The 13,715-nt window shown below is 47.0% G+C and overlaps 1 protein-coding gene across 1 annotated transcript in view; it reads right to left on the bottom strand.

Annotated features, from left to right (window-relative positions):
- LOC140460041 (uncharacterized) overlaps positions 1 to 13,715 on the bottom strand; it is a 137,920-nt gene that overhangs the window by 13,091 nt on the left and 111,114 nt on the right. The window contains exons 7-8 of the mRNA XM_072554448.1: positions 11,188 to 12,495; positions 1,164 to 2,695 (exon numbers count right to left, since the gene is read on the bottom strand). Of these exons, the coding sequence (XP_072410549.1) occupies positions 1,164 to 2,287 (1,124 nt within the window). The 5' untranslated portion in view covers positions 2,288 to 2,695; positions 11,188 to 12,495. The remainder of the gene's footprint in view (positions 1 to 1,163; positions 2,696 to 11,187; positions 12,496 to 13,715) is intronic.

Genomic DNA, 13,715 nt, shown 5'->3' with positions numbered 1-13,715 from the left:
AACTAAGATATCACTTTTTTTTAAAAAAAACCTTAAGTCATCTCAAGACTATGACTTAAAAGTAGTTCTGGGATTTACGTACTAACGAACTAAAACCTGCAACCCATTCTAAAAGATGAATGGCTTAACAGCGCTCGAGGTTTGTTCAATATATCCTATTAGTTGCATGACACTGAGATTTGCAATAAAACATGTGTCTTATGATCCTGCTCCACAGCTACCTGATGAAGGAGCAGCGCTCCGAAAGTTAGTGCTTCCAAAGAAACCAGTTGGACTATAACCTGGTGTTGTGTGATTTTTAACTTTATCCACCCCAGTCCAATGATGGCATCTCCACATCATATCTCGTGAACGCAGCCCACACCTCCCGGTGCTGCCAGTAAACTACAATGCCGATTCTACACTCCTCAAGAATTTACAATTTCTAACCATACCAGCTACTCATTCACTGCTCCATCTGATACACGACATTGGAAACATAGTGCAGGAGGCTGAAAGAAATTAGCAGCTTTAAAACAAAAACCTGTTGGAGCTCAAAGCTTTCAAAGTCTGAGCCCAGCAGTAAGTTCAGGTTACCTTTATTGCGACCCAACTTTGTTACAGCTCCAGATCACCTCAGCAAAAAGGTGTTGAAAACGTAGCTGCTTTTTAACAGCTCAAGGTCAAAGCCCCCTCCCCCCACTTTCTTTACTATTGGTCACCACTGACTTGTCCCTTTGTAACTGGATCCTTTGTACAGCCTTAACCCGGAGGAAGTATTGCCTCACTCAGCGATTTCAACCCATACCCTGTCTCCAAGTAAGTTTCTCCCCCCCCATCTGCCGGGAGGGAAAGAAGTGGGGGGGAAACAGGTGGAGTCAACTACACTGCTGTCGGTCTCAGTCACGTGTCAGCCAGACCAGGGAAAGGATGCAGCTGGGACGACTGAGTGAATCCTTTCCCACAACAGCAATTTCCTTCCCTAAAAAGGATGTGACTGAATCAGAATGGGGCTTCCCCCCACCCCGCCCGATGGTTTCATTATTAGATTCTGACCTCCAGATTTCTGACTGAATTCCAAATCCGCTATCTGCTGCGGTGGGATTCAAACCTGGGAGTTCCAGAACTGGGTTGATAGCCCAGTCCATAATGGCACTCGACAGTCGCTCCTTCAATTCCCCTGCGATGGCACGTGAACTCCTTGGTGCCTCCGCAGGGTGGCTGCCCGGGTAAAGCCCTTCCCACATTCGGGACAGCTGAAGGGCCTCTCCCCCGTGTGGACCCGCCGATGTTTCACCAGGGCGGAGGAATCGCTGAAGGCCTTCCCACATTTGGGACAGCTGAAGGGCCTCTCCCCCGTGTGGACACGCTGGTGCTTCAGCAGGTCAGAGGAATTGTTAAAGGCCTTCCCACACTCGGGGCAGGGATATGGCCTCTCCCCCGTGTGGACCCGCTGGTGCTTCAGTAGGGTGGAGGAATCGCTGAAGGCATTCCCGCACTCGGGACAGAAGAAGGGCTTCTCCCCGGTGTGGACCCGCTGGTGCGTGCGCAAGTTGCCCATCTGAGTGAATCCCTTCCCACACTCAGGGCAGCAGAAAGGCTTCTCCCCCATGTGGATCCGCTGGTGGATCAGCAGGACCGACGCCTGGGTAAAGCCCTTCCCACACTCGGGGCAGCTGAAGGGCCTCTCCCCTGTGTGGACCCGCTGGTGCTTCAGCAGGGTGTAGGAATTGCTGAAGATCTTGCCGCAATCTGTGCAGGGGAAAGGCCTCTCCTGTGTGTGGATCCACTTGTGGGTCTGAAGGGCAGAGGAATCGTTGAAGGCCTTCCCACACTCGGGGCAGCTGAAAGGCTTCTCCCCAGTGTGGACCCGCTGGTGCATCCGCAACTTGCCCACCTGAGAGAATCCCTTCCTGCACTCGGAACAAGTGAATGGTCTCTCCCCAGTGTGGACCCGCCAGTGGGTCAGTAGGGTGGAGGAGGTGCTGAAGGCCTTCCCACACACAGTGCAGGAGAACGGCCTCACCCCCGTGTGGACCCGCCTGTGGGTCTTCAGGTCAGAAGAATAGCTGAAGTCCTTCCCGCAATCGGGGCAGCTGAAGGGCCTCTCCCCCGTGTGGACCCATCGGTGCCTCAGTAGGGCGGAGGAATTGCTGAAGGCCTTCCCACACCTGGGGCAGGTGAATGGCCTCTCTCCGGTGTGACTGCGCCGATGAATCTCCAGGGCAGATGGAGCACGGAAGCCTTTCCCACAGTCGCCACACTTCCATGATTCCTCCACGGGGTGGGATTCCTCAGGTTTCTCCATGGCCGAAGCTTCAGCTGTACACAAATGCGTGTCGAGCCCCTCCTCACCGTGAATTCCTCTTTCCAGGCTGTACAACTGTTTCTGGCTCCACACTCAGTGCGCTGCAACAGTAGGGACTTTTATCCAGTCCCACTGATGCTGAAAACGTACTCAAACAAGAACCAAAAAGCTTTGCTCCTTCTCACAGAATCACAGTCAAAAATTGTTGCAGTCTCAATGGATTGAATGACTATCAGACATTGACAACAAAGAGAGGACTGTAGTTACTGGACAGTCAGTGCCGAAAAGTGCAGTGCTGGAAAAGCACATCTGGTCAGGCAGCTTCCAAGGAGCAGGAAAGCCGACATTTCAGGCATAAGCCCTTCATCTGTTAATTTTGAAACTTCTGTCCTCAGATCGCCAAATACTCTGTAAAAAGAGATTACAAAAGTCATCAGTGTCAGTCCAGGGTGGAAGTTCAGAACAAGCATTTCTACTTTTGGGGGAACGTTCTTTTCTTTAGTTATTCCACAAAATTGAAAGCACCATCTCACTCTCCCCATCTGTTCTCACATTAACGTCCCTGGGAAGTGAGGGGGAAAGGAGACATCAAAGCATTAACACCAACACCAGACAGAAACTGTATATATGTTCGTAGAAAGTCAGAGTCATAGAGATACACAGCACAGAAACAGACCCTTCGGTCAATCTCTTCCGTGCCAACCAGATACCCAAAATCAATCTAGTCCCATTTGTCAGTACTTGGCCCATATCCCTCCAAACCCTTCCTAATCAAACACCCATCCAGATGCCAGCATCCACCATTTCCTCTGGCAGCTCATTCCTTACAGACATTCTGCATGAAAAAGTTGCCCCTTAGGTCCCTTTTAAATCTTCCCCCTACCTTAAACCTATTACCTTCCGGTTCTGGACTCCCCCATCCCAAGGAAAAGACCTTGTATATTTACCCTATTCATGCCCCTCGTGCTTTTCTAGAAGTCTATAAGGTCACCCCTAAGTCTCTGGCGCAGGAGGGAAAACAGCCCCATCCCATCCCTCCGTCCCTCCTCCCCCGGGTAATTAAGACACATACCTGAGTTTGCAGAGTCTGCCCCCTCCCTGGAATCACTCCGGTTGCTTCAAGTGAACAGATTTTCCCCCCACTCCCTCCCAGGATGAAGAGTTGCCCAGAGGGAGGGAGTTTCACCCTGAAACGGACAGGGCCACTTCCGCGTTATGACGTCATAGATGAAGTGAGGGGGCGGGGAAAGGCCGACAACAGCTCCGCGCACTGCGCCTGCGCTGCCCTGCAATTTGCACAAGAGTAATCCCTTCCTTTCAGAGAATTCCCAGAGTGTGGAAGCAGGCCACTCGGCCCAAGGAGTCCATACCGACCCTCCGAAGGGTAACCCACCTACGTCCATTCCCCTATTGCCCTGACTAATGCACATCCCTGAGCACTACGGGTAATTTAGCTTGGCCAATCCAACCTAACCTGGACAAAGTTAAAAATCAAACACCCAACAGGTTTATTTGGAAGGACTGGTGTTAGCAGCGCTGCTCCTTCATCAGGTGATTGTGGAGAATAAGATCATAAGGCACAGAATTCATGGAAAAACATTACAGTGTCCTGCCACTGAAATGATATATTGAACAGACCTGGATTAAGACTTTCATCGTTTAGAATGGGTTACAGGTATCATTAATATGTAAATCCTAGAACTTCCTGTCAGTCACGTGTGTGCATGCATGCATGAGGGAGAGAAAAAGTCTCTTTCCGTGCTGTATATCTCTATGTCTATTTGATAACAGATGCTTTATTTACATAGGTGTAAATATTGTTGTAAATCATAGCTGGGTACTAATAGATGTAAGGGAGAGAGTATTCCTCAAGTAGGGCACTATAAGAATCCTGGGAAAGCTCTATTTCTGGTTTACTTCCTAATGAACAAACATTTGGGGTCAGCATGGTGGCTCAGTGGTTAGTACTGCTCCCTCGCAGCACTAGAAACCTGGGTTTGATTCTGTGTGGAGTTTGCACATTCTCCCCGGGTCTGAGTGGGTTTCCACCGGGTGCTCCTGTTTCCTCCCACAGTCCAACGTTGTGCAGGTCAGGTGAATTGGTCATGCTAAATTGCCATAATGTTAGGTGCATTAGATAGGGGTAAATGTTGGGGAATGGGTCTGGGTGGGTTACTCTTCGAAGGTCAAGATTAGATTAGATTACTTACAGTGTGGAAACAGGCCCTTCGGCTCAACAAGTCCACACCGACCCGCCAAAGCGTAACCCACCCATTCCCGTACATTTACCCCTTTACCTAACACTACGGGCAATTTCGCATGGCCAATTCACCTGACGTGCACATCTTTGGACTGTGGGAGGAAACCGGAGCACCCGGAGGAAACCCACGCAGACACGGGGAGAATGTGCAAACTCCACACAGTCAGTCGCCTGAGTCGGGAATGAAACTCGGGTCTCTGGCGCTGTAAGGCGGTGGAAGGGCCTGTTTCCATACTATAGGAATCTAATCTAAATAAGCACGAGCACCTATATATATTTAACTTTGTTTCATTTTTTTTGTTTGATTCCATGCTATGACTACACTCTTGTGTCTGATTGGTTTGAGAGACTGGGAGATTGTGGGTTGGGTCTCAATTCACTGAATGTTTTATTGTTCCAGACGGTGTAAAAGGGTAGGGGTGGGGGTAGGGGTGGGGGTAGGGGTAGGGGTGGGGTCAAAGCTTCAGCAGAAATCCAGCAGAGCTGAGAGCAGACCCACATTTTACTCTGTTGGAACAGGAAAATCAGAGGACAGAGAAATCAGGACCTGAAATCCGAGCTGACACCAGATTACCCTGTGATCAGTGTTTTCATTAGCACCTCTCCCATTATCTTGCTTTCCATTTGACTACCCCGTCAATTTTCAGGATCCAATCCTTGTCATTCTGAAGCCATGTCTCTGTTAGGAGTCACAGATCATAATTATTCTCTTCAATGTGTGCAGTCAATTCATTCGCTTTTGTTACAATGCAGCACACATTAAGACACACCGTTTTAGTTTCAATTTTTGTGATCTTTAGAATCCAGTTTCAATCGCTGGTATATTTACTCCTTGTCCCTTTCTATCATTCTCTGATGTTAATTCTCCAATCACGACATTGCTCACTGGCCTTGATTTGGATTGGCCAGGCTAAATTGCCCAAAGTGTCCAGGGATGTGCAGGTTCGGTGGGTTAGCCATGGGAAATGCAGGGTTATAGTTCCATAGTAATAGAAGCAGGAGTAGGCCATTGGCTCATCGAGCCTGCTCTGCCATTCATTAAGCTCATGGCTGACCTATCCATCGTCTCAGCTTCCCCTACCTCCATTGTCCCAACTACCCTTCATTCCCCTACCATTGCAAAAACCCATCAAACTGTGACTTGAATATACTTAATGAAGCTGCCTCTCCTGATTCCTTGGCAGAAAATTCCATAGATTCACTACTCTCCAGGAAAAGGAGTTCCTCCTCATCTCTGTCCTAAATCTACTCCCTCTAATCTTGAGTCCGAGTCTCATCGACCAGCAGAAATGACTGGACAGGGTAGGGCTTCATCCCCACAGTTCAATGAATTCTCACTTTCCAAGATGTATTCACTCATTCAGTTGCTGTCTCACAAATAAAAGATTTAATTTGCAACTTCTTCTGTTTCTAGTCAAGGCAAAACATCTTTGAAAGCTGCTCTGAAAGTCCAGTCTTCACAACAACACTTCTGCTTTCACCGAAGATGATTAGAGGCATACAGCACAGAAACAGACCCTTCAACCCAACTCATCTGTGTCAACAAGAAATCCTAAATTAATCTAAATAATTTGCCAGCATTTGGCTTATATCCCCCTAAACCCTTCCACTTCATATTCCCATCCAAATGCCTTTTAAATTTTGTAGTAATTGTATCAAACTCCATCACCCTCTGTGAAAACATTGCTCCTCAGGTCCCTTTTAAATCATTCCCTCTCACCGCAAACATATGCCGTCCAGTTTTGGACTCCCCTACACTGGTTACTCACCCTATCCTGCCCCTTATAAACATCTATAAGGTCACCCCTCAACCTCCAATGCTCCACGGAAAATTTTCACTGGCCTATTTAGCCTCTTCCTGTCTTAAACACTCCAACTCTGGCAACAGTCTTGAAAATCCTTTCTGAACCCTTTCAAAGTTTCACAATATCTTTCCTGTAGCAGGGAGACCAGAACTGAACACAGTATTCTAAAAGTGGCCTAACCAATGTCCTGTACAGTCACTCCATGACCTCCTAAGACTCACTTTCAAGGACCCATAAACCTGCACTCCAAGATCTCTCTGTTCTGTGACACTCCCCTTAATTGTGCCAGTCCTGCCTGGATTGCTTGACCAAAATGCAACACCTCACATTTCTCTAAATTAAACTCCATCTGTCACTCCTCGGTCCATTGGCCCATCCGATCAACTCTAATTTACAGCAAACTCTTTTTCCTCTCATTCTCTGGAAGCTGAAAATCTCCATCTCACACACTCTCCCTCCATTCTCGCTTTGCTGAACCTAATCCCTGATGTACCTCATCCTGAAGGGTCTGGTTCATGCTGACAAACAGGTGTCACAAAGCTAGTTCCTTTTTTGACTAAATGCTTTTCCCTGGCTCAAGGAGACTCTCTATCCATGACTTTTTTCAGAGAGGTAATAAACCGGCCGGGTTCTAATCAGTCTGGTTTGAACAGAGATGAAACGGATTTTGAAAGGCCTTTTGTTTATATGTAAACAGGTGTGACTTCAGGCCAAATTGGTCATGTTTTAGAAGTGACCTGTATAAAGAAAGCGGAGTGAGCTGAGCAGTTTTAGTTCAGTATTGAACTGGTTGGAAGTTCAACAGGGAGCTATGTGGAAACTCTCTCTCTTTTCCGCCTCTCAACTTCAACCTATAAGCATGTGTTCCATTTATACTGATTTTCAAAGGGAGTTGGCTTATTGGGACTGTTGTGTATATTCAGAACAGCATAACTGAGTCTAGTTGGCAAGGTTGAGTTCTGTAGGGGTTCTTTATTCTGATTTTTGTGTTTCATTGTCTGTTTTAAAATCTAGTAGTGCACCGAGCTAACTTACTCCAGGTAATTTTCACTGTACACTTACCAAATCAAATTGCAAAGCTATGGTCTGGGGCTGCCTGCTTAGGAATGTTTTGAGTGGTCTGGCTTAGTCCATAACACAGGCCCACACTTTCACTCAGGGGAGATATAATTGAAACATACAGAACATTGAAAGGCCTAAACAAAGTGGGCATTGGGAAGATGTTTCCATTGGTGGGCGAGACCAGGACCTGAAGGAGACTAGAAAAGGGAAGACCTTTTAGAAGGGAGATAAGGAGAAACTTTTCAGCCAGAGAGTGGTGAATCCGTGGAATTTATTGCAACAGGAGGCTGTGGAGGCTAGGTCACTGAGGGTATTTAAGATTGAGATAGATAGGTTCTTGAGTATCAAGGGGGTCAAGGGCTACGGGGTGGAAGTGGGAGAATGAGGTTGAGAAACTTATCAACCACGGTTGTGTGGGATGAGCAGACTTGATGGGCTGAATGGTCTAATTCCTGCTCCTATGTTTTATGGTCTCTTGCTGTCTTGGACACAATGAGAGAGAATTGGGAGCAGGAGTAGGCCATTTGGTCTTTTGAGCATGCATCAGCACTGAGCAGATCATAACTGGATATGAATCTAAGTGGATAGTCTGGGATTTTTGTCACAGGAGCACAGGAAGTTGAGACGTTTATAAAACCAATAGGGGTGTCAATAAGGTGAGTGGCTGGTGCTGTTTCCTTCAGATGGGGGTTTCAAGATTAGGGAGCAAACTTTTAAGGAGAGAGGAGAAAGATTTTAAAAAGACATAAGGAACACCTTTTTTTGAAAGAGAGTGGTTTGTGTGTGGAATCAATGTCCTAAGGAACTGGTGGATATAGGTACAGTAATAACATTTAAAAGACGTTTGGATAAGTACATGAGTAGGAAAGGTTCAGAGGGATATGGGCCAAACTACATGGGACTAGTTTAGTTTGTGAATATATTCAGCATGGACTAGTTGGACTGAAGTGTCTGTTTCTAAGCTGTAGGACTCTGTAACTGTTCTGTACTGGTCTTAAAACCATTATTTTTGCCTTCCCCCATCACCATCCACTTTTTTGTGGTTCAGAAATCAGATGAACTCAGGCTTGAATATATTCAATGGCCGCCTGATCGCAGAAAGCCATCCCAACTTCTGAACTCTTGCTAATGTACCACTTGCCTTGCTGATTGCTTGCTACATCTGTCTGACAACTGGCAATGACTGGTGTGGAAGGATGTTGAGGCCCCTTTGTACATCCACACATCATTCCTGACGAAGGGCTCATGTCCAAATCACCAACAATCCTGGTCCTCAGATGCTGCCTGACCTGCTGTGCTTTTCGAGCACCACACTTTTCGACTCTAATCTCCAGCATGTGCAGCCCTCACTTTCTCCACATGCCAATATATCACCACTTAAACAATGCACCTTTTTTCTGCATTTTCTTCCACAGCAAAGGCAGAATAATTACATTGTGGTAATGCGTTTGCCAATGGAGACACAGACCTGAACCAACGCTTGCAGAGTCTGTTCCCCCAACCCCCGATTCACCCCATTTCCTTTCAGTTGCTGCAAGTCAACAACTGAAGCTCAGAATTTAGAAAAGAAATTGAAAATAGGGTGAGAAAAAGAGAGTGTGGTACTTACAGATGTTGGACAGAGGAAGGAGGTTGCAATCAGAGAGAAAGGAGCAACAACGGCAACTTCCGAAGCTCATGTTCCAACTTCCGCATTCAGACAATAGGGGCGCTCTGATTGGCAGGAGGATCAGTCTCCTTCCGGTCCTCCAGTCCTTCCTATTGGTCCATCAAAAGAAGGGCGCGAGCCGTGTGCACGGACGCCGAGCAGCTGGCGCAGTTTTTTTGCTGACTCCGAGGAGCATGCGCAACAAAATAGATTGTTGACAGCCTATTGATCACTCAGTGGGAAGAATGTTGTGAAACTTGAAAGGATTCAGAAATGACTTAAGGATGTTGTTAGGTTTGGAGCTACAGGGAGAGACTGAAAAGGCTGGAGCTGTTTTCCCTGGAGTATTGGAGACTGAGGAGGTAACCTTATAGAGGTTTATAAAATCATGAAGGGCATAGAAAATGTAAATAGACAAGGTATTTCCCCTGGGGTAGGGAGGTCCAGAAGTAGAAGAAGTAGAAGTCGTTTAGGATGAGAGTGGAAAACTTAAAAGTGTCCTATGGGGCAACTTGTTTCACGCAGAGAGTGGTGCGTAAATTGAATGAGCTGCCAACATATATAAGGTATCTGGATGGGGACATGAACAGAAAGGTTTACAGGGATATGGGCAAAGTGCCGGCAAATGAGACTAGGTTAATTTAGGATATCTGGTCAGTCGGGACCGAAGGCTTTGTTTCTGTGCTGTACAATTCTATGATTCTTTTTTGACATAATCTGAGCCAATTTCACAAGACTAGGAATAGGCCATTCACCCATTACAGCCTGTCCTCAGCTGTGGCCTAACTGCACATATTTCAATGCGAATTTCAAAAGATGTCTGCAGCATTTTTATAAAATTGAACATGCTTTAATAATGTTTCTGAATATATCATTTTAACTATTCTTAATATTAAAAATAAGCCATTTCCCAGGTAGAGTCATCACCATCCATTCTCTCTCCCTCTTCTTATCGGTTCCTGAATCCTGGCACCAGACAGACACCAATGTCATCTGGCCTCCAGCTGGCAACTGCAGAGAATGGAGACAATCCCTGAGCCAATCAGAAGGCTGTCCTGAGGGGAATGACCATCTCCCTGAATAAAGCGTCCAGTTAAGATCCCCCCCCCCACCCACCACCAGTGTCTGCAGCCTTCGCTTCCAGCTGAATCTGAGCCGAAGGTCCTCCAGCAGGCAGTTAATGGAGGCAATCAATCCATGTAATATTTTATCAACTCATACTTAGGAAAGAGAACCAGTCTGATTCAAGATTGGGATACAGACAGACCAAACCTCTCACCTTTCATGCAATGTCTGAACTGAGATGTCACCTATTTTTATAAAACCTTAAGTCATCTTGAGAACATGAATTAAAAGTAGTTCTGGGATTTACATATTAATGAACAGAAACCTGCAAACCATTCGAAAAGATGGAAGACTTAACAGCAATCTAGGTTTGTTCAATATATCCTATCAGTTGCATGACACTGTGATCTTTTGCTATAAAATCTGTGTCTTCTGATCCTGCTCCACAGCTACCTGATGAAGGAGCAGCGCTCTGAAAGCTAGTGCTTCCAAATAAACCTGTTGGACTCTATCCTGGTGTTGAGAGATTTTAACTTTGTGCACACCAGTCCAAACACTGACACCTCCACAACGTTTCTGGTGAACACAGCCCACACTTCCGCCAGGAAACTTTACAATGCTGATAAAACAACGCAGTGCCTGCATTCCTAAAATATTTACAATTTCTAATGATACTAGCTACTCATTCATTGCTCAATCTGATACATGACATTGGAAATTTAGTGCAGGAGGCTGAAAGAAATGATCAGCTTTTAAACAAAAACCTCTTGGAGCTCAAAGCTTTCAATGAGAGTCTGAGCCCGGCAGTAAGTTCAGGTAACCTTTATTGCGACCCAACTTTGTTACAGCTTCAGATCCCCCCAGCAAAAAAGGTGGAGAAAAAGTATCTTTTTTTAAAAAGAACAGCTCAAGGTCAAAGCACACACACTTCTCCCCCCGCCCCCCTCACCCTCACGTTCTTTACTATTTGTCAGCACATAGTTGTCCTTGTGTAATTGGATCCTTGGTATAGCCATAAACTAGAAGTAGTATTGCCTCATGCACCAATTTGAACCCATACCTTGTCTCCAAGTAGGTTTCTCCCCCCTCATCGGCTGGAGTTGGGGGGGGGGGGGCGGTGAAGGAGGACAGAATAGTCAACCAGACTGCTGTGGGTCTGGAGTCACGTGTAGGCCAGCCCAGGTAAAGGATGCACTGGGACGAGTGAGTGAATCCGTTCCCACAAAAGCAGGTTCCTTCCCTAAAAAGGTTGTGAGTGAATCAGATGGGGGTTTCCCCTCCCCTCCCTGACAATTGTTTCGTTGTTAGATTCTGAACTCCAGATTTCTAACCGAATTCCAATTCCGCCATCTGCCTTGGCAGCTCCCGGAACTGGGTTGATAGTCCAGTCGATAAAGGCACTCAGCCGTCGCTGCTTTAAACCCCCTGAGATGGCATGTGAACTTTCTAGTGTCCCCGCAGGTGGGATGAGCGGTTAAAACTCTTCCCACACTGATAGCAGGTGAACGGACTCTCCCCTGTGTGGACCCGCTGGTGCCTCAGCCTGTCGGAGGAACTGTTGAAGGCCTTCCTGCACTCTGTGCAGGGGAATGGCCTCTCCCCTGTGTGGACCCGCTGGTGGGTCAGCAGGGCGAAGGAATTGCTGAAGCCCTTCCCACATTCGGTGCAGAGGAACAGCCTCTCCCCAGTGTGGACATGACGGTGGGCCAACAGGGTGGAGGCCTGGGTAAAGCCCTTCCCACACTTGGGGCAGCTGAAGGGCCTCTCCCTGGTGTGGACCCGCTGGTGCCTCAACAGGTCAGAGGAATTGCTGAAGGCCTTCCCACACTGTGCAAGGGAATGGACTCTCCCCGGTGTGACTGCGACGATGAATCTCCAGAGCAGATGGGAAACGGAAGCCTTTCCCACAGTCACCACACTTCCACAGTTTCTCCATGGGGCAGGATTCCTTGGGATTCTCCATGGCTGAAGCTTCAGCCGCACACAACACGTGTAGAGCTCCTCCCCTCCGTGAATTCCCCTTCCCAGGCCTTATAACTGTTTCAGGCTCCACACTCAGTGCACTCCAACAGTAGGGTCTCTCATCCAGTCCCACTGATGCTGAAAACGGACTGAAACAGGAACCAAAACACTTTGCTCCTTCTCACATAATCAGTCAACAATTGTTGCGGTCCTGATGGATTGAGTGACTGTCAGACATTGACGTCAAAGTGAGGACTGCAGACGCTGCAGAGTCAGTATTGAAAAGTGCGACGCTGGAAAAGTACAGCAAGTCAGGCAGCACCTGAGGAGCAGGAGAGTCGACATTTTGGGCATAAGTCCTTCATCTGTTAATTTTGAAACTTCTGTCTTCAGATCTTCAAATACTCTGTCAAGAGATTACAAAATTCATTACTGTCAGTCCAGAATAAAAATTCAGAACAAGCAATTTGTTTGTGTTGTTATTCCACAAAATTGAAAGCGCTATCCCACACTCTCTCTCCCGCCCTCCGCTCTAACTCATTCTCCTGAAGGTGTTGATTCAGGATCTTATAGGGGCAGAATTGCAAAAACGTCAAGACTGACATCTCTTTGGAGTTTTGGATAACTCCACCTGAAATTTAATATCTTTTGCAACACTGGGATATTGCTGAGGGTGAGGAGGTCTGATTTTGGGAAGCATAAAAATGTCAAATGCAGCTTCTTGAAGAAGAACCAGACAAAATGGTTAACAATCCCAGGAAGTGGGGGGGAAGCAAAATGAGCCATCAAGGCATTGACACCACCACCACCAGAGAGAAACTGAACATACAGACATGACAAACATTCGTGGAAAGCCAGAGTCATCGAGATGTACAGCACTGAAACAGACACTTCGGTCAAATTCTTCTGTGCCCAACCAATATCCAAAATTAATCTCGTCCCATTTGCCAGCGTTTTGCCCATATCCCTTTGAACCCTTCCTTTTCATACACTCAGGCTGATGACTTTTAAATGGCCACTTCCTTTGGCAGCTCATTCCATACATGCACCATCCTCTGCGTGAAAATGTTGCCCCTTAGGTCTCTTTGTAGTCTCCCTCCCCCTGCCCTCACCTTAAATGTATTACCCTCGAGTTCTGGACTCCCCATCCCAAGGAAAAGCCCTCGTCTATTTACCCAATCCATGCCCCTCATGATTTTAAGAAAGTCTATCAGGTTACCCCTCACACTCTGACGCATTAGGGAAAACAGCAACACCCTATCCTTCCAACCCTCCGTATCCGGGTAATTAAGACACATATGAGTTTGCAGAGTCTGCTCCCTACCTGGGTTCACTCCAGTTGCTACAAGTGAACAAATTTCCTCCCCCCACACTCCACCCACCGCTTCCCCCCTCCACCCCCACACTGCTTCCTCCTCCCCCCCCCCTTCCTGAACAGTTAACAAAAATCCCTTCTCTTCACAGAACCCTCACTGTTCTAACAAGTCCACACCAACCTGTGAATGGCAACCTCACCACACCCATTCCCCTACTCCTATTGCTCTACATTTACCCCTTGACTAATACATCTAACCTGCACATCCCTGGGCACTGTGGGTAATTTAGCACCGCCAATCCACCCTAACC

Source organism: Chiloscyllium punctatum, chromosome 36, assembly GCF_047496795.1.
Source record: "Chiloscyllium punctatum isolate Juve2018m chromosome 36, sChiPun1.3, whole genome shotgun sequence".
Classification (NCBI taxonomy): Eukaryota; Metazoa; Chordata; class Chondrichthyes; order Orectolobiformes; family Hemiscylliidae; genus Chiloscyllium; species Chiloscyllium punctatum.
This window is presented reverse-complemented; position numbering and strand designations above follow the sequence as displayed.